This window comes from Notolepis coatsorum, assembly GCF_963971535.1.
Source record: "Notolepis coatsorum genome assembly, chromosome: 5".
Lineage (NCBI taxonomy): Eukaryota > Metazoa > Chordata > Actinopteri > Aulopiformes > Paralepididae > Notolepis > Notolepis coatsorum.
The window spans coordinates 137,840,501-137,860,613 of record NC_140169.1 but is presented as its reverse complement, the minus strand read 5'-3'; the positions used below and the strand labels follow the sequence as shown (position 1 = coordinate 137,860,613).

The 20,113-nt window shown below is 42.8% G+C and overlaps 2 protein-coding genes across 5 annotated transcripts in view; one reads left to right on the top strand and one right to left on the bottom strand.

The window, feature by feature from the left end:
- Nucleotides 1-6,816: 6,816 nt before the first annotated feature.
- Nucleotides 6,817-10,825, top strand: gtf2h5 (general transcription factor IIH, polypeptide 5). Of its 3 annotated transcripts, none has more exons than XM_084314644.1 (3): nucleotides 6,817-6,861; nucleotides 8,473-8,565; nucleotides 9,578-10,825. In XM_084314644.1, exons 2-3 carry the CDS (start codon nucleotides 8,531-8,533, stop codon nucleotides 9,759-9,761), a joined length of 219 nt encoding a protein of 72 aa, XP_084170770.1. In that variant the 5' UTR covers nucleotides 6,817-6,861; nucleotides 8,473-8,530; the 3' UTR covers nucleotides 9,762-10,825. The 3 variants fall into 3 exon arrangements, with proteins under 3 accessions (XP_084170770.1, XP_084170769.1, XP_084170768.1); XM_084314643.1 differs by lacking the exon at nucleotides 6,817-6,861 and adding an exon at nucleotides 7,427-7,472; XM_084314642.1 differs by lacking the exon at nucleotides 6,817-6,861 and adding an exon at nucleotides 7,486-7,641.
- A 1,362-nt stretch (nucleotides 10,826-12,187) lies between these two features.
- Nucleotides 12,188-20,113, bottom strand: part of tmem181 (transmembrane protein 181) — a 32,284-nt gene continuing 24,358 nt past the window's right edge. For both annotated transcript variants that reach the window (XM_084315212.1, XM_084315213.1), the window contains exons 8-17: nucleotides 19,908-20,007; nucleotides 19,123-19,253; nucleotides 18,495-18,586; nucleotides 18,345-18,402; nucleotides 18,100-18,202; nucleotides 17,362-17,413; nucleotides 16,472-16,554; nucleotides 15,646-15,735; nucleotides 14,447-14,513; nucleotides 12,188-14,034 (exon numbers count right to left, since the gene is read on the bottom strand). In XM_084315212.1, the coding sequence (XP_084171338.1) occupies nucleotides 13,950-14,034; nucleotides 14,447-14,513; nucleotides 15,646-15,735; nucleotides 16,472-16,554; nucleotides 17,362-17,413; nucleotides 18,100-18,202; nucleotides 18,345-18,402; nucleotides 18,495-18,586; nucleotides 19,123-19,253; nucleotides 19,908-20,007 (861 nt within the window). In that variant the 3' untranslated portion in view covers nucleotides 12,188-13,949. The remainder of the gene's footprint in view (nucleotides 14,035-14,446; nucleotides 14,514-15,645; nucleotides 15,736-16,471; nucleotides 16,555-17,361; nucleotides 17,414-18,099; nucleotides 18,203-18,344; nucleotides 18,403-18,494; nucleotides 18,587-19,122; nucleotides 19,254-19,907; nucleotides 20,008-20,113) is intronic.

The window sequence follows — 20,113 nt, the reverse complement described above, 5'->3', positions numbered from 1 at the left end:
ATAAAGAGATAGAGAGACAAAGGTCTGGGCAGTGAAGGGTCAGAACAGAACAGGGCAGCATACCTGCTAAATCCGTATACAGTCCATCATGCAGGTCGCAGCCAACGCCAAAGTCTATGAGCCTGAGGCGTGGGCCGTCAGAACCGGTTTCTACCAGGATGTTCTCAGGTTTAATGTCCCGGTGCACAACTCCTCTAGAGTGGACCTCTATTACAGCCTGAACCAGCTGCCTCATGAAGACCTGGAACATACGGAGAGAATGTTGATGAAACAGAGAGACATACACACTTAGACAAACACACATACACACACACAAACACAAACACACATACACACACTTACACAAACACACATACACACACAAACACAAACACACATACACACACTTACACAAACACACATGCATACACAACCCACCTAATACACACAAAACACAAACCACCTACCTTGGCTGGGAGCTCCGACCGCTTGCCCCCTTCTCTACTCTCTATGTAATGTAAGAGGTCGGTGGACGGGACGGGTCTCTCCAGGACTAGCAGTACCTCCTGCTCCAGGCTGTACCAGTCCAACAGCGCCACGGCTGCGCTCTGTCCCGGCTCCTCTGCTACCCTCAGCAGGAGCTGCACCTCCAGGGGGACCTCATCCATTGTTGAGCCCGTCACCTGGGGGTAGATGACTCTGTCCTTGGGGATGTGTTTTATCGCCACCTACAGGACAGACACAAAAACACTCTATTGTCTGCAACATCAGAGACATAATGTCAAGCAAATGTTCTATGAATGTATGTATGTGTGTGTGTGTATGTATGTGTGAGTGTGTGTGTGTCAATTAACTTTGAATCTAATCAATTCAAAGTGTAAACTGATATTGTCATTTACATGTTAATGATGGGACATCCATTCTCATGTATTGTCAATAGGCTACATAATTCAACCTTCTCGTGCCTGAAAGTGTTTACATTTTATTACTTTGAATACAAATCAACTTTCTTTCATTGAACTGATCCCAACCCAGGTGTATATGACTCACAGGTAGCTGGTCCTCTTTGCGATAGCCGGCCAACACGGTTCCAAAGCCTCCTTCCCCCAGAAACTCCTGTTCCTCATACCGGAGCTCAAAAGCCGCTTTAACCTGCTTTGACCATTCCTCCTCCTCCTCCTCCTTCTCCTTCTCCTTCTCCTCCTCCTCCTCCTGCTCCTCCTCCTCCTGCTCTTCCTCCTCCTGCTCTTCCTCCTCCTCATCATCTGTCACCACAAGATGGAGCCAGGGGTGCAGCAACAGCTCCTCTAGGGTTGGTTGGTCTGCAGGGTCTTTAGACATATTACACACAGCTCCGCAACATATCCTTGCATCTTGGAGGGCAAGAGAGACCTAGAGAGAGAGAGAGAGAGAGAGATTTTGGTGAAAATATTTGCTGTGTGTAATATATGTCGCATTTACATGTTAAGCTCTTATCTAGAGCAACTATAAGTGCTTAAAGGAAAACTCCAACATTTTGGGAAATTAGCTTATTTGCCATCTACCCTGGAGTTCGACAAGAAGATGCATACCTTTTTCTTCTCTGTGCATGCAGTAGGAGTAGGAAGACGTTGGGAACTAGGCTAATGGAGGAACCTACTTCCAGTGACTGACGCTAAGCTAGGCTAACGGTGCGCGTCTTCCTACTCCTACTGCTTGCACAGAGAAGAAAATAGGTATGTATCTTCTTGGAAGCCTAAAATAAAGATGTTCCACAATGAATGACTAAGCTACTAACAACAAGGACGCTTTTTGCGTGTGTGTGTGCGTGTGTGTGTGAGCGTGTGTGTGAGCGTGTGTGAGCGCGTGTGTGTGGGTGAGCGTGTGTGTGAGCGTGCGTGTGTGTGTGAGCGTGTGGGTGGGTGTGTGTGTGTGTGGGTGAGCGTGTGTGTGTCTGTGTGTGTGTGGTGTGTGTGTGTGTGTGGGTGTGCGTGTGTGTGTGCCTTACCAATGTAGGGATCATAGTAGAGGATCTCTTCGAGGCTCCTGAAGGGGTTGTAACCATGTAGCATGTAGTACAGCACCTCCCCCAACTGCCACACTGTGAACTCCACTGCCTTGTAGGCCTTAGTGAGATGACACTCTGGAGGAAAGTACGTTCCTGGAGAGAGACGGAGAAAGAAAACAATATGAAGAGAAGAAGAGAGATATATAGAGAGAGAGAGAGAGAGAGAGAGAGAGAGAGAGAGAGAGAGAGAGAGAGAGAGAGAGAGAGAGAGAGAGAATGAATGAATGAATGAATGAATGATGAATGAATGAATGAAAACTTTATTTAACAGATTGCAGAATGGGTACAATACAGTACGGCTCAATACACACAATTGTTAAGGGGATGCAGACCTGAGAAAGACGTTTGTCTTGTTTCCATCAGGGTCCCCCATTTTCAATTCATATAGACATTTATGACATACACAACATACATGACATTTATGGCATAGGGACATATAGGTATTTAGTACTGATACATTTGTGACATAAACGGTATTCAAATATACAGTACTGTTACCCCTAGATCCTGACAGAGTATATACATATGATGGGGAGGGGACTGTACATTAGGAGGGGGTGGGTGGGTGGGTGGGAGAGAGATATACATACGGCGGGGAGGGAATATATACATGCGGTGGGGAGAGAGACAGAGACTCTATTACAGCCTGAACCAGCTGCCTCATGAAGACCTGGAACATACAGAGAGAATGTTGATGAAACAGAGAGAGAGAGAATGTTGATGAAATATAGAGACACACACACTTACACAAACACACACACACACACACACAAACCACCTACCTTGGCTTGGAGCTCCGGCAGCTTCCCCCCTTTACTGTCGATGTAATCGAGGAGGTCGTCGGAGCACGGGACGGGTCTCTCCAGGGGGACCTCATCCATTGTTGAGCCCGTCACCTGGGTGTAGATGACTCCGTCCATGGGGATGCGTTTTATAGCCACCTACAGGACAGACACAAAAACACTCTTCTATTGTCTGCAACACTTAGAGAGACATAATGTCAAGCAAATGTTCTATGAATGTATGTATGTGTGTGTGTATGTATGTGTGAGTCAATCAACTTTGAATCTAATCAATTCAAAATGTAAACTGATATTGTCATTTACATGTTAATGATGGGACATCCATTCTCATGTATTGTCAATAGGCTACATAATTCAACCTTCTCGTGCCTGAAAGTGTTTACATTTTTTACTTTGAATACAAATCAACTTTCTTTCATTGAACTGATCCCAACCCAGGTGTATATGACTCACAGGTAGCTTGTCCTCTTTGCGATAGCCGGCCAACACGGTTCCAAAGCCTCCTTCCCCCAGAAACTCCTGTTCCTCATACCGGAGCTCAACAGCCGCTTTGACCCGCTTTGACCATTCCTCCTCCTCCTCCTCCTCCTCCTCCTCCTCCTCCTCCTCCTCCTCCTCCTCCTCCATCTGCACCTCAGGCTTGTACTCCTTAGGCGCGAGTCCGAAGGGCAGTGGGGGGGGTGCAGGGGAGCCCCAGCCCCCCATGCCATGGGGTGGGGGCATGCTCTGCCCCAGAGAAGGAGGAGGAGGGGGCATGCCGGGAAACCCGGGAGGGGGCAAGACAGTGTGCCCGGGCGGAGGAGGATGAGGGGGAGGGGCCACACCCGGTTGGCACGGGGACGTCGGCACGGGGAGGGTAACCGTGACAGCTTTAGTCTTGGCCTCTTCCAGATCCTGCAACAGCTTCTCGCTCTGCTCCTGCAGCGTGCCGAGCCTCTGGCTGAGGCCCCGGTCGTCCTGCTCCTGCCTGGAGGAGGTGAGCAGCTCCTTCTGCCGGCTGGGCTCCAGGAGGCGCAGCTCGTAGTCGCCCTCCAGCTTCTTCAGCTCCGCCTGCAGCTCGTGGCGCGACGTCAGCTCCGCGTCCACCTTCTTCTTCCGCTGCGTCAGGGACAGGAAGTCCTTCTGTATGGAGTAAAGCAATACACACAATTTACATCATTGATGTGAGAAATTGTTAAAGGCAAGACAGTAGACATAGAAAAGACTTTAAGATGTGATCTATGTGGTAAAGTAGCCTACTCACACACCCAGCAAGCTTTTTATTTGCATTCACATGATTGATATAATTTAGCTTGTTGCTTGAACATAAATGGTATCACAATTAGAAAGCCATACAGGTTTCATAAAAGGTATCACTGCAGCTCCCCAATGTTAGCTTTCAATGTGTCAATGATTTGAGCTGAATAACAGGTGACCTCAGCCCTAATTAAATTTGACAGCCAGATCAAGGCTGTGGTCAAATCAAGCTTTTTCCAGTTAGTAATCCATGCATTTGTGACTACTAGGCTGGATTACTGCAATGCACTCTATATAGGGGTGAGTGGATCCTCAGTGGCTCGCCTTCAAATGGTGCAGAACGCCGCTGCACGCCTTTTAACTGGCACTCGTAAATATGACCACATCTCACCGATTTTATCCTCGCTCCACTGGCTCCCCGTGCACTTTAGGATTCATTTTAAAATTATTTTATTTGCTTTTAAAGCTCTTCATGACCTTGCCCCACCCTACCTCTCTGAGCTGTTGCAGTTCTATACACCTTCTCGCTCTCTCAGGTCAGCTGACCAGCTGCTCCTTGTAGTGCCTACAACTAGGCGTAAGCTCAGGGGGGACCGTGCCTTCTCCGTTGTCGCCCCCAAAATGTGGAACGAGCTGCCCCCCAGTACAGTGTCCCCCACCCACCCCTCCAATGTACAGTTTCTACGTCAAATGTATATACTCTCTTTTTTGGACTCTTTTTGTATCACAAACAGTACTGTATAGCAAATCTGGTATGTCATAAATGTAGATGTAGCAGTACTGTCTATCTGTATGTCGTGTGTGTCATATATGTGGGATCATTATGCAATCTTCCCAGCTCTGCTGCCTGGGCTGCATCTTTTACATAAGTGATTATTACAATGTAGCTGTATCTGCTTATGATGAATTGAAAATGGGGGACCCTGATGTAAACAAGACGAAAGTCTTTATCTGGTCTGCATCCCCTTAACAATTGTATGTATTGAGCTGTACTGTACTGTACCCATTCTGCAATCTGTTAATAAAGTTTTCAATCAATCAATCAATCAGTCTGTTTAACTTTCTGTCTAAGTGCATCCTAGAGGCAAATCTTTCCTGTGACAAAATGGCATCCAATGTAATAAAAAAAGTCAACCAACGAACTCGATTCTTGTACCGGATCTCCTCACTGGTAAACAAGAATACCCTGAAGACTCTAGCAGGAGCACTCATTCAAGGGTACTACGACTATGCTTGCACCTCATGGTACCAAAGCACCTCAAAGGCGCTAAAAACAAAATTACAAACATCTCAAAACAAACTGGTCAGACTACTGCTTGACCTTACTCCTAGAACCCACCTCACCCCTGCCCACTTTGACAACCTAGGATGGCTTAGAGTAGACGACAGAGTACAGCAACTTGCAATGGGCCTGGTCTACAAGATACACTACACGACCAAGGTACCCATGTACATGACAAAATACTTCCCAAAGGTCAGTGAATACCACGATCACAACACCAGAGGGAGCTCCACAAATCATGTTAAACCCAGATTTGGCTCAAACAAGGGACTAAACACGTTTCGCAATTATGCCACATCAATGTGGAACGCCCTACCCAAAGCTGTAAAGGAATGTGAATCACTACCCACTTTCAAAAACACTCTCAAAAAACACCTAAGGGAGACTGCAACCCGAAACTGGCCCCTGTAAATGTCCGAACACAACCCCCTCCAATGTACAGTACATTACCAAGTATGGTCTTGTCAATAATCCAATGTACAGTGTTGTTTGTACAGTTGTACAGTGTCCCCCACCCACCCCTCCTACCCAACCCCCCCACCCACCCCTCCTACCCAACCCCCCCCCCCCACTCCTACCCAACCCCCCCCCCCCCCACTCCTAACCAACCCCCCCCCCCCCCCACCCCCACCTACCCAATCCAATGTACAGTTTCCACGCCTAATGTATATACTCTTTTCTTTCTGGACTCTTTTTGTATCACAAACAGTACTGTAATTGCAAATCTGGTATGTCATAAATGTATAGATGGAGCAGTACTGTCTATCTGTATGTCATGTATGTCATATATGTTACGATGAATTGAAAATGGGGGACCCTGATGTAAACAAGACGAAAGTCTTTCTCTGGTCTGCATCCCCTTAACAATTGTATGTATTGATCTGTACTGTACTGTACCCATTCTGCAATCTGTTAATAAAGTTTTCATTCATTCATTCATTCATGTCTATGGCTTGGGGGGGGGGCATGCATTTAGAATCACCAGAAAGTCTTTCGAAATAGTGAAATGCCATGTTGACCTCAATATTTTCAAAACAAATTATATGAAAAGGTTATGAAATGAACAAGAATGTGATAAAATATGTAATAAAAACGGAGCTCAACGCATACATTTTATCAGTATAAATCCGTTTGTTTCCCCAATACCAAGATGGCGGCGGTCTCGTGACGTCAGAGTGCCTTCGAGAATACACAAGTAAAAAAACGTCGACTCCGTGAACCATTCTCGAAGACACTCTGACGTCACGAGACCGCCGCCATCTTTGTATTGGGGAAATGTAATATTTTATTACACATTTGATCACATTCTTGTTCATTTCATAACATTTTAATATAATTTGTTTTGAAAATATTGAGGTCAACATGGCATTTCACAATTTCGAACGCTTTTCTGGTGATTCTAAGTGCAAGCCATAGACATGCACTTAGACAGAAAGTTAAACAAGACAGGAAGTTGACTTCGAGAATCACCTTTCGAAGGGAAAACGGCCAACGGCAACAGGGCATCTTGACAGGTAGTAGAAACAAATCCAGCAGTGTTAATTCTCCAGTGTGTTGTTCAGTACTGTTTCACAATGTCGAATGACCTAAAGATTCTTCTTCTTCTTTAGATTTTTATTGGCGTTGGCACATCCTTATGACCTAAAGATATTATGCTCCAAGACTTATAAGCAGCGGCGGCGTCAGATAATTGTGATTGATTTGGGGGAGCTAGGGGGGGGGGCGGGTTGCCGCCTGTACGGAAACTTAAAGACACGTTCCGTATTGAACTGATACGGGACGCACGCACCTTGTCCCGTATTTTAAGGTCGGGAATGTGAGAGCTCCGCTGTTTTCTAAAAGTTGCGGAAAGTAAACAGACTTGGCAACTCTGCTATGATTGGGCGTGCGCTCAGCAGCTCACGACCAATGAGAACGAGCGCTTTCACGTTGCTCCAGAAGTACAGACCTGAGTGGGAAGAGGCATCTATGGGAAGAGGCGCGTGTATACCAAACCAAGCCGCATTTCTCGGAGACGATAAATGCGGCTTGGTTTGGTCTTCACGCGGAAGAGGCGTGTGGTTTTCCCAGAATGCCTCTCTTTATGTAGCATTTCTGTCAACATTAGCCGCTAGCTCAAACCCAGGTACGTTTTGTGTGTATGACATATACATATATAGAGCTATTTAGTTTCCCCAGCTTCATCTAACTAAAATGGGAAGGAATCTCTTTTTATCTGTCCTTCGATTTTCTCGAGGACCGTTCTTCCCATCGACTCTTCACACTTGACTGATGAGGAGCAAAGAAAGTGCAAAGTGTGTGAAGTTGAACGGTTATCGAGGAATCTGCAAGCAGCAACAATACGGTTCTGAACGGACACTAGTAAAGTTAAAGATCAGGGTTGACACACCACGTCTCTGTGGTTTCACTGACATTTTCCTAATAGAGGCCGTGGCACCGGTACAAACAGTACTGTATTTGCAAATCTGATATGTCATAAATGTATAGATGTAGCAGTACTGTCTATCTGTATGTCATGTTATGATGAATTGAAAATGGGGGACCCTGATGTAAACAAGACGAAAGTCTTTCTCTGGTCTGCATCCCCTTAACAATTGTATGTATTGAGCTGTACTGTACTGTACCCATTCTGCAATCTGTTAATAAACTTTTCAATCAATCAATCAATCAATGTTTTTGTAGTTCTTTGTCTTCCAACATGGCTGCCTGTAACATAGCAACGATTGTCTTGTACATGACAATGGAAGAGACAACGGTTGCTATGTGCTAATGAGAAATATATCAAGTAAAAATAAACAAGTCACAGTAGAACAGTAATATGCCTTTCCAGTGTATTACCTGTACATTGTACAGCAATTTGGCATTTTCTTTTCTAAGTGGTTAACGTTATCAACGGTTACATGCTGTCATACTGGAAGACAGAGAACTACACAAACATTGAGTCAATGCAAGGCCTCAATTCACCAGTAACGTTACCACCAACACAACGCCAGCTAACGTTATTAGTCAAACAAAACTAAACGAACTAAACAAAACGTCAAACAAAACTATGGCCAACGCATACGTTAGTAGCCCTGTTTCAGTCCATTCCAATAGATTTGTTAATTTATTGTGTTGTGTTGCAGGTATCTGGGATATTCACGTGGACTTTGCACAGCTTCACATCTGACATCACTAATCAACATGGTCAACGTACTCAAGGGTGTTCTTGTTGAATGGTAAGTAAGGGATCACATCTCAGCCCCATGTGCACTGTGTACAATTACAGAAATGGTAATAAAGCCAAGGAATATAGGGGATCTTGCTTGAGGGAGCATGACTAGTCTAGGACATACACTTGGGGGAAATGCAATGAGGCAACCCACATCAAAACAATGTAGAAAGGTTATGAAGGAGCATATTAAATGGTAAATATTGGTAATGGTAATATTAGATTGAGGGAACATAGGAAATATTAAATTGAGGGAACATAGGAAATATTAGATTGAGGGAACATAGGAAATATTAGATTAAGGGAACATAGGGAATATTAGACTGAGGGAACATAGGGCAGACTTGCTGGGGCGTGATGGTTCAACAAGATGAGACATGTTATTGTCTCTGAGGGGAATAATGTTGTTGACGGCAATGGTAGCCTAATGAATTATTTAGGACAGAAATATATAAGACACAAATATTTAAATGTATACTGAAATTAGGCTGGACGATATGGCCAAAATATCATATCACAATATCTTTTATTTTGTATTTTTTACGGTATAATGGTAATGTGATATGACATACTTTTATGTCTTTATCCTGTAATACAATTGTCATGGTGCCTTTTCATTTAAAATAGTTCCATGTTCTTTTTATTATATATATACTAATGATGAATTGAAAATGGGGGACCCTGATGTAAACAAGACAAACGTCTTTCTCTGGTCTTCATCCCCTTAACAATTGTGTGTATTGAGCCATACTGTATTGTACCCATTCTGCAATCTGTTAAATAAAGTTTTCATTCATTCATTCATTCATACATTCATATATATCATGGATGACGGTATATAGTAAAAATCCATATATTTACACAGATCCATGACGGTATACCTTCATATTAGGTGCACCTTCATATTCGGTACACCTCCGAGCCCTGACCAAAATACATCATTAAATTGCTTAATACTGATTGTGGAATCAAAAGAGATGAAGACACTTTCTCCCCCTGTGCCTCTGGACGGACCACAGCGATCCTGCCATGAAGCAGTTCCTCCTGTACCTGGACGAGACGTCCGCCCTGGGCAAGAAGTTCATCATCCAGGACCTGGACGACACCCACGTCTTCATCCTGGCGGAGGTGGTGCAGATCCTGCAGGAGCGGGTCGGGGAGCTGATGGACCAGAACTCCTTCGCCGTCTCTGGACAGAAATAAGAGATGGCAAAGGAACACCAGGAGTATACAAAGTGACCTATCTCAAACCCAGGTCGTCTTCTCTTGATCCTCCAATCACGACTGTTCCTTGGACAAACAAAGATACTATCGGGTATCCTACGGGATCAAGAAAAGAGGGCGGGGTTTGTGATAGGTCGATTGTATAATCTATATCGCTGATAAAACCAGAGCCAATTTATGTTTTGGAACTTGTTGAACTGTTTCCGTATGGGTTGTCTTGTTGTACTTGAGCACGGTTTGCACTGTTTTAACTGCAGACCAACGTGGAACGTGGCTCAATATCTTTTGGTTGCATTGGTGTGAAGCGGTAGAGCCCTTACACACCTGAGTCCAGGATGACGAGTGTGCATAGGAGACTCCAGGGACGATGAGACAAATAGTTCCTGCCTGCTGTCTGAAACGTTGTCCCCCACATGAAGGTGTTATAATTGTGAGCGAAGAAGATGGCGTTGCGGTAGCTTTTTATTTTTGGTCTCTTCTAGAGATGCGCAGCACAGATACCGGTATGGGATATCAGTCCGATACCAGGCTCAAATAGGGGTATCTGTATTTGAGAATTTCCCCAAAACAGAAATCGGACGCCAAGAAATGTGTACCCTGCTAGAAATCAGAACATGGTGACTTGATTTACTGCATTTTTAACACACAAACATGTTGGATCTCTAATGGAGAAAAATGTATTTAGATATATTACATTTACATTACATTTCATTATGTATATATAAAAAAAAAAGATTCCCCAATGACCCCAAAGTGATGGTATAAGTCAGGCACGAAGGCACTTCCCTGGCCGGCCGCAGCGTTTTGACAAGGATTACATGAGGCCGGTTGTGAGCCAGGTTACTTTTCCATAATATAACTTTGTAACGTATGGAATTTCACATTTTGCTACTTACGTATGCAGTGGCTAAATGTACTCTGAAGTGATTGTTACTGTGTAGGTCATCTTTGTTGATCAAATTGTGTGGTTGATCATCTTTCCACTCTTGGTCTAGTTTTTATTTAATTTAAATGTGTGGAATAATTAAAGAATATTGTTTATATGTGGCTGTTGGTTTCTCTTGTTCGCACATTTGAAAGATTGAAAACATTGTTAAAACATTTTAAACAAAACAAATCTTTGTACAGTCATACTAGGCTCTGAAAAGTCCAAATAAAGTATGATGTAAAAACTGGAGCGCTGTTTGAAACTAGAAATGATCTGCTGGTCTGTGCCGCTCCTACCCCTGCACCACCTTCACTATACAAAGCATCCTCTTGGTTCACTTTGTTTCAAAGGGCGATTTTTGTGGATTTGTTGAGATTATAAACATATCAAGCATTTGTAACTAGTGGGTATTTTCCTTTCTTCTCCAACTACCCAGTGTAACTTGAACTTGTAAGTGAAATTGCACACTGTTGACATTTTGTTTAAAAATATATTTTCAGCTATACGGTTTAGTAATTAGTCTAATCAACTAAGCAAGTATTCCTTATTTACACAGGGTTGTTTGCTGTAATCCACCCAATAGTTTCCAGTTCAAACGTGAGGATATGTACATAGCAAGGCTATGGTGTGCATCCAAACAAAACATTTGGCTTAATTACCCGATAGATATAACATTTTCCCAGTTCATTATCATCAGAGTCCTCATGTACTGCATTTTTCTACCAGCTACTCCCCCAAACAACTATGCTAAGATAAACCTGGAGTGCCCACCTTTACTTGCAAAAATGTTTGACCATCATATATCATCTAAAAGAAAATGTACATATTACAAGACGTGTTTAGCACAATTAGCAAAAACAAGTCTTATGTCAGAGTGTGGGAACATTCCATGCAATTCATGAGCATATTTCCACTTTTCAGCGCAATGTGTAGTAAACTATTGTGTATGTTTTATGCATTTGTGATACTCAAAGAAATTGTTTAATATTTCCACATGCTCACTGTTATGCAAAGCCCCCCAGTGGTGGAAGAGGTACACAGTTCCTTTACTTTGGTGAAAGTAGAAATACCCAGATAAAATAGTACTCTAGTAAAAGTATATCTTCCATTCACAATTATACTTAAATAAACGTAGAGTAGTATTTGATGTTGAATGTACTCGAGTATCAAAAGAATGCATTCTACATGACATTTTTATTCCAGTGCTTGGGTGTGTTCAATCCATTGACCTCTATAAAGGTTATGTTAAAATGGTATGTGGTCCAGTTATGCTGCTCTGATGATGTCGGCAGGCATCAAATTTGAAAGTACAATATTAACTTTGAAATGTAGTAGAGTAGAAGTACATAGTTCCCTACAATGAAAATACTCAAAGTAGAAGTACCTCAAATGTACTCAAGTACACAACTACCACTCCCCTCCAAGTCAACACACACATTCTGAAAATGGAACTGTAATGACTACTTTGCTATACATAGCCATTTACTTTATTTACAAGTGACATTACAGAGTGCTGGGTGTATAATACATTCTTATTTCAAAGCAAGAGATAATGCCAGTTCCTCCAGTTTGGAGATCCAAGATCCCAACTCAATAAACCAATCATCATTAGCAACATTCATTCTCAAAGAATCACAGACGTTAATATCAAAGCCTTTTTTGTTGTTCTTTTAACAATTTTTTTTCTTTTTTAGAAAACCTAACATTGGTATGAAGTGAAAAGGCACAATATTCATTAGAATACATTATCAGGGGTCAGGGTGTGAGTGGTTATTACAGTACAATGCATTCGATTTTGGATTAAGTTATGAAATGTCATACATCTTATAAAACAAAAAGGTAAAAGGTGATGATGAGTCCAACACTACACGATTAATAGCCTACATTTGATTTTGAAATATGGAAATTCACAAAGTGCAAAAAAAACAAATCACCTAACAGAAAATCCTATAAAAGGCAAAAGGTTTTCATAGATGACAAAAATAAAAATTAAACAATAATCTGTAACATTTTATAACGTTCATAACAAAATAGATAAAAAACATTCATAGGAGTTCAACAAACAATATGACTATACAGAATCAAGACTCATAATTTTCAGGCAAAACAAATAAATAAAATCTAATGAGTGCAATTATAATAAAGCTCTCTCACAAGTAATGGGCTGGTAAGAGTGATCATAAGAAGGTGAGCGTGTCAGTCTACCCCTTAAACCCTTTCACTTAACAGTCTGTAGTGTGGTAGTGAAAGGTTAACCGTCTAGTGTGGTAGTGAAAGGGTTAACATTCTGTAGTGTGGTAGTGAAAGGGTTAACCTTCTGTAGTGTGGTTGTGAAAGGGTTAACCCTTTGTCATGTGGCAGTGAAGGGGTTAACCCTTTCACTGCCACACAACAGAAGGTTAACCCTTTACTATCACACAACCTTCTGTCGTGTGGCAGTGAAAGGGTTAATGAAAACAAGCACTGCTATGGGGCTTCAACTCCCATTTGAGAGTGATGCAAGTGAAAATCTGTAAGTGACAACGTACCCGTTCAATCACTAGTTATCATTTTGTACCGTAAATGTGAAATTGAATTTAGCGTCACTTAAGCCATCTGAAGCCTCCCCTCTGTATTGTCAGAATGTCAAGAGATACTGGGAATGGCAAAAGCAAAACAGTACAAGCACAGATATAACTGGTTAAACACAAAATATGCATAAAAAAATAACTAAAATTATAAATAAGAAATCCCATAATCAACGTTGGCACTCTTCCCTTTTAAAACGGCAATGTTCATTTATACTTTTTATCAAGTGGCAAAGGAGATTCTGGTCATAACACAGAACAGTGTACAGACTGAAGAATAGTTGTTTCTATGTGGCTGTTGTTTTCTCTTATTCTCAGGTTGAAAGCATAAAATGAAAAAAAAAAAAAAAAAGTAACATTCTATGCTATGTCTGTATACGTTAGAGATGCACTAACCAAAGGTTCCCGATCGTTTGAAACGAGTACTGTGTAGACTCAACCGTGTACAATTACACGATTTAGTGGCTGGACCTCGAAAATCCTAGTGCACCCTCCAGTGAAATTACATCCAGGAAACATTACATTACCATTAAAAAATATATCTATGTACAGTTACAGTATATTATCACTATTTGCATTAACTATGCAAATACTCCTTATTTACACGAGTTTGCCGTGTTCCACTCGATGGTTTCCAGCAGTGAAGAGGAAGAGGGGGACGGAATGCGCTGATCAGTCACTGTCGGTCTCGTCGCGGTATTTGGCGGTTGCTTTGATGGCACGGCCATTTTGTAAAGGCATTTCCTCGTAGTCGCTCCTTCAGAAAGAGAAACAAAAGATCAATGAGTATGAAAGCTACTGATTACCTAAAAACATTTTACACATTGGGAACGCAGAAAAGCATTCATCTTGAGTCATAATGTTTAATAATGAGCTTTTACTAAGCTAGTACACTCAAAAATACCAAAGCCAATAGTAAAATAATTGGTGCCTATTTTTCTTGCCGATTTCCACTGCCGTGGACTATAATCACATGGCGGCCATTTTGCTCTTTTGCACCTTGGGGGTGGGAACGGGGTGGAAAGGAACCCAAACCGAGCATGACTTAAGGCAAAATGGCCACTGTGTGAATGGGATCAATAGGCTTCCAGTATCGTTTGGAAATACAGAGTACATTGTTTTGTTTCGACTTTGCTCTTACAGAATAAAAACTTCAAAAGAAGACATACCCATATATGACCTCATCATCCGAGTCATTCAGCATGGAGAAAGCAGGATTATCCTTCAACTGAGAGTCTGTGAAACAAATCAGATTTTAATGCGGTGCAACTGAATGGACAACTAGACCTCAGTCAACAAAGCACTCCATGTTTCAACAGAGGCCTTGCACAGAATGTTTGTGTAGTTCTCCTTCTTCCAGTATGGCTGCCTGTAACCATTGGTAACCACTTTCAAAAGATGATGCCCACACTCTGCAGTGGTAGAGCAGGTAAAACACTGGAATGGCATGATATTACTGTTCTTCTGTGACTTGTTCACAAGATCCAGTAATAAGATAAATATATTTCTCATATAACACAAAACAATAGTTGCTATGTTACAGGCAGCCATGTTGGAAGAAAGAACTACACAAACATTCATGTAGTTGTCCTTCCAAGATGGCCGTTTGTAACCATTGGTATCCACTTTTTATTTTTTGGTCCACTTTTTCTCCTCATTTTCAATTTTTCTCCCATCCCAATTTCGTGTTTTCCAATTCTCCCCTCCCCCGTCTTGAATGTTACTCGCATATGCCCCCCACTGGTCGGTTGTAGGGAGGATAGAAGCCTTGCATCACGTGTCCCCTCCGGTACACAAGGAGGCAGCCTGTCGCATCTTTCCACCTGCCAGCGCGGACTCTCATTGGCGAGGTGTAACGTGTGGGAGGCTCACACTACCCCCGCCATTTCCTGTCTCTGCTGTGCAGGCGTCCCCCAACCGACCTGTAGGAGTTGCTGTCCACAACGTCCAGATTACCACCCATCGACTTCCACCCGCTAACTCTGCCAATGAGTTAGTATGATGGCCGGCCCAAGCCGGAGGCAACGCGGACAGCCGGAGTCGAACCCGGTGTCTCTTGCGTTGGTGACGAGCGCAATCTCCGCTGCGCCACCCAGCCGCCCATTGGTAACCACTTTTGAAAGAAAATTCCTAATTGCTGTTCAGTGGTAGAGTAGTTCCAATGTGAAATGTTTATAAGATCCAGTAATAAAACACATTTATAAAATGTCTGTTCATATATCGCTTTAGCATAATATAAGTATTCATCATCGGATAATGATGTGCGTGTATATAAAAGGTCATGGGTTCATGTACTGTAACACATCCGAGGCGAAAAAGTACCTGCACTAGTAAATGTCCTGGTGTGTGTGTGTATACAGTTACTTACCATATAGGGCATTTTTAGAGGGCGAGTACACAAAAGCTAATGTGTACAAATAGAAGTTGAGTAGACCATAGAATGACAAGAATTCGGCTGGTATGTCTGGAGTTAAGGAATAATCATTTTCGATGCTAGTTAATACGGCGTCCAAAGAATATTGACATAATTATTTGGTTAATTAACTGAATATCTCGTGCTTAGACCTAGGAAGGTGGCCCCTGCTGTGTACCTAGTGTGTACAGAGCACCTACCTAGTGTGTACAGAGCACCTACCTAGTGTGTATATAGAGCACCTACCTAGTGTGTATATAGAGCACCTACCTAGTGTGTACAGAGCACCTACCTAGTGTGTACAGAGCACCTACCTAGTGTATATATAGAGCACCTACCTAGTGTGTACAGAGAGCACCTACCTAGTGTGTACAGAGCACCTACCTAGTGTGTATATAGAGCACCTACCTAGTGTGTACAGAGAGCACCTACCTAGTGTGTACAGAGCACCTACCTAGTGTGTACAGAGCACCTACCTAGTGTGTACAGAGAGCACCTACCTAGTGTATATAGAGCACCTACCTAGTGTGTATAGAGCACCTACCTAGTGTATATAGAGCACCTACCTAGTGTGTATACATAGTATTTGGAGGCAGACATCTCGTTCACAAGATGGAAGCAGGTGATTGTAACCAAATAGCAGGCGATTATCATTAAATTACAACCATGTTACAATCTGTGGCGCTGCGCCATATTACAAGGCAGAACACATGAGAATATGATGAATAATATCAATATATTTAGCAGGACAGTCATATATAATATTGGTGAGAAAGGATATAGTTCTGGTAATGGGTGGACAGCTCGGCCACAAAATTGTCCTGTAGCGCCTTGGCACCGAACCTCAGGTAGAGAATGACCATGCTAGAGAGGGGGGTACAAGATGGACACATTAGACAACGGAGTTTGCCCACCGCTTCTCAAGGTGGGGTCCGGGGACCCCCGGGGGTCCTTGAGGGGGTTCAAGATGGTCCCCAGCTAAATGGGGAAGACTTTAATTTCACTAATATTTTACAGTAAAATAATGAGTTTGTAGTGACTATTCGGATCATAGTTTTCACTCTCTCCTCTGTTATTTCCTTGCCTACGGTATCAACGGTTATGGGATTCTGGACTAAATCATATTATGTAACAACAGATATGTTCTCAAGATGGGGGTTCCCGGGACAAATTCTTATCAAATGGGGGTCCGTCGATTTGGGGTCCTTCGGGTTGCTGTAGGTCTGACGAAAAAACAAGATTAGCCACATTGATTTTTACTGTGAAACATAGACATCCACAGTTCTACGAGATAATAAAACAGTTGCACAAATGTAATAAATTATTAATGTAATGATCACCGATTGTCAGGGTTTCAACCTTATTTGCAACTGCTGTTTCCTGGTGTAGACAAGCCCAAAAGAAATCTATGCAACTAATTCATGACCTCGGAAAAGCGTGGTCGATTTTCAAAATTTCACAGAAAAAGATATTGTGGCTAATCTTAATTTTTGCTCGGGGCTACTGCCATGGAGAAAATTCTTCCAGAAACCACCGGCACTTCATAGAAAGAGGTTTCATCACTGACCTCAGGAAGGGGAATATACAATGCATGAAGTCGGTCAATTAGTTAGATGGTAGTTCAAGATAACTGAGGAGTTGAAGAAGATCTTTTCCATTTCTCAGACAAACCTTATTATGAGGACCACAAATGTCAACGCCGTCAAAAACTTCAGCCGCAGATCTGTTGATGAGATATGACATCACATACTAACATCATCATAACGTAATAAATACGGAAAAGAAAACCTTAAACTATGTTATCAGTGGTAAAATAATCCGGTTGATCCACAGTAATATATATATATATAATATAATATAATATATATTATAATAATTATTTTCTTCTTTTCTTTAAACCAGAACAGCATTATTTTGTAGCATTTCCTAAAGAATACCCTACTTTCATGTGACTTTCATCAATCAGATACTACTACAATCTATAATACTAATACTAGGAATTTCAATCATGAAGATGATTACCGGTACATCAGCTTAAAAGGAACATGCCAACACTATGGGAAATTAGCTTACCGTCTTCACTAGTCAGACCAGAAGATTATTCTGTGCGTTCAGTAGAAAGCTATCCGGCTGCACGTTAGCCTAGCACAGCACAAAGGAATGGAAGCAGATATGGACCACTAGCCTAGCTGTTGGCCAAAAACACCTCTCCCAGAGTGTTAAGCTAGGCTAGTGGTCCATATCTGCTTCCATTCATTTGTGCTAAGCTAGGCTAGCTTGCATCCGGATAGAGTTCTACTGAACGTACAGAGGAAACTGGTATCCATCTTCTTGTCCGACGGTAAAACTGTAAGTGCATTTCCCATAATGTTGGCATATTCCTTTAAAAAGGTGGGTAAACAGTCTTACCCGAGTAAGGCATGTTCTTCAGCTCCGAACAGGCTCTGACGATGAGGAAGATCAGGTAGAGGATGTAGAGGGCCACTACGATCAGGAAGAAGATCTTCATGCCCTGGGGGACACCACACGAGAGATCCTCATTAAACCCCTAGCAGGTGACGACGCATAAGCCTAATACACTTTACAGAGACCTTCCCACGCGATCCATCGCAATGACGAATGTGCCTTCATATAGCAGGTAAGAAGAGACTCACCTGGAAATTTGCTATGTCCACTTTGTACTGGTAGGTGGGGTCCTGGAGTTCATTAACCCTGTGAACCCCCGGGAAAGGGATAAGAGAATGATATATTGTATACAATAATATTATATATATTCTTGTAGTAATTACTTCAGTCAGACTTACGTTTGCCATATCCCCAGTGTAACAGCTGAGAGCCACAAGAGACCGACTATCACCAACTTAGGCAGATAGAACGTCAGGCACTTCCTATCACCCTGTAGGGGACAAAATAATAACTATAACTGTGCGCTCTTTAGGACCGTAAAGGATTCCAGTACGGGACACCAGTGGCTCAGGAGGTAGAGCGATTGTCTGGTAATCTGAAGGTTCCCGGTTCGATCCTGGCTCCTCCCGGCAGCATGTCGGAAGTAAAGGAGACCCTCAACCCCTAACCGCTCCTGAAGAGCAGGTTGTTGCCTTGCATGGCTGCCTCTGCCCGTTGGCGTGTGTGAATGAATGGATAAATGTGAGGCATGAGTTGTAAAGCGATAAAGAGTGGTTAGAGTGCACAAAAAAATCTGAGAATTGCACAAAAATGCAAATGCAAAGCTCTTCACAACTTGTGCCTTATATTCACACACCAATGGCGGAGGCAACCATGCAAGGTGCCAAGCTGCTCACCGGGAGTAGGACGTTAAAAGTGTCTTGCTCAAGGACACTTCGAATCGCTACCTGGGAGGAGCTGGGATCGAACCGGGAACCTTCCGATTACCAGATTACCAGACGACCACTCCACTGCTATTGTACCCACCTGGACCCTGATGCCGTGGTAGACACACAGCCAGAAGAGCAGCAGGGCACAGAGGAACAGGGCCTGGAAGAACGCGTCCAGCGTCCCTGGAAACCAGCTGTTCACCAGGAACGACAGCGGGAAGAACGGATCTGAGCGGAGAGGGAACGACAAAGCAAAGGGCTTCAAACTCAGGGAGTCACTCGACCGTCGGGTTGGGCAGTTGTGAGATCTGGAAGCGTACATGTAACACAGTTCAATGTGACTGCTGCTGTGACCCAATGTACGGTGTGTCACCTCCATATATTTATATTTGCAAACACCCTTGATCCTACACTGTGAACGGAACGTGCAATAATGTTAATGTTACTCACCCGTGCCTAGTATATATACATTTCTTCTTAAGATCTCCTTATTTTTAGCATTTGCTTGTATTTAAGTTGTTCATTCCACTTAAGTATTGTGTGATCTGTGTGAAGGGCAGACTAGCAAACTGTCTGTTTAACTGTGCATATGACAATAAATCATCTTGAATGATCGATTCATTTTCTGCTCATCTTATCCAAATGTGAGTCCTGATAGAGAGATACAGCGAGAGAGAGAGAGAGAGAAAGACAGAGACAGGGAGAGACCGAGAGAGAGACACAGAGCGAGAGAGAAAGACAGAGACAGGGAGAGAGAGAGAGACAGAGACAGGGAGAGAGAGAGAGAGAGAGAGAGCGACAGAGAGAGAGAGAAAGACAGAGACAGGGAGAGAGAGAGAGACAGCGAGATAGAGAGAGAGAGAGAGAGACACTGAAACGCACCGTTGTAAAGCAGAAGCAGAGGCAACAGGATGGACATCCACTTCTGTTCGATGCCCCAGTCTCGCATGGAGAACTTCCTCAGAGAATGAGCGAACATACACTGGAAAAGACGAGAACGACGTGTCAAAAATGTGGATGAAAAGAAATTACAGGGGGAAATCTGTGGTGAACGTGGTGTACTTTGTGTGCTTGTTTTGAATAACAAG

Bases quoted from the DNA above. Each gene is read 5' to 3' on its own strand.
- gtf2h5 (XM_084314642.1), top strand. From the start codon at position 7,619: ATGAGGAGCAAAGAAAGTGCAAA. The intron at 7,642-8,472 runs GTGTGTGAAGTT...GTTGTGTTGCAG, and splicing joins AGGAGCAAAGAAAGTGCAAA to GTATCTGGGATATTCACGTG. The intron at 8,566-9,577 runs GTAAGTAAGGGA...GACGGACCACAG, and splicing joins AAGGGTGTTCTTGTTGAATG to CGATCCTGCCATGAAGCAGT.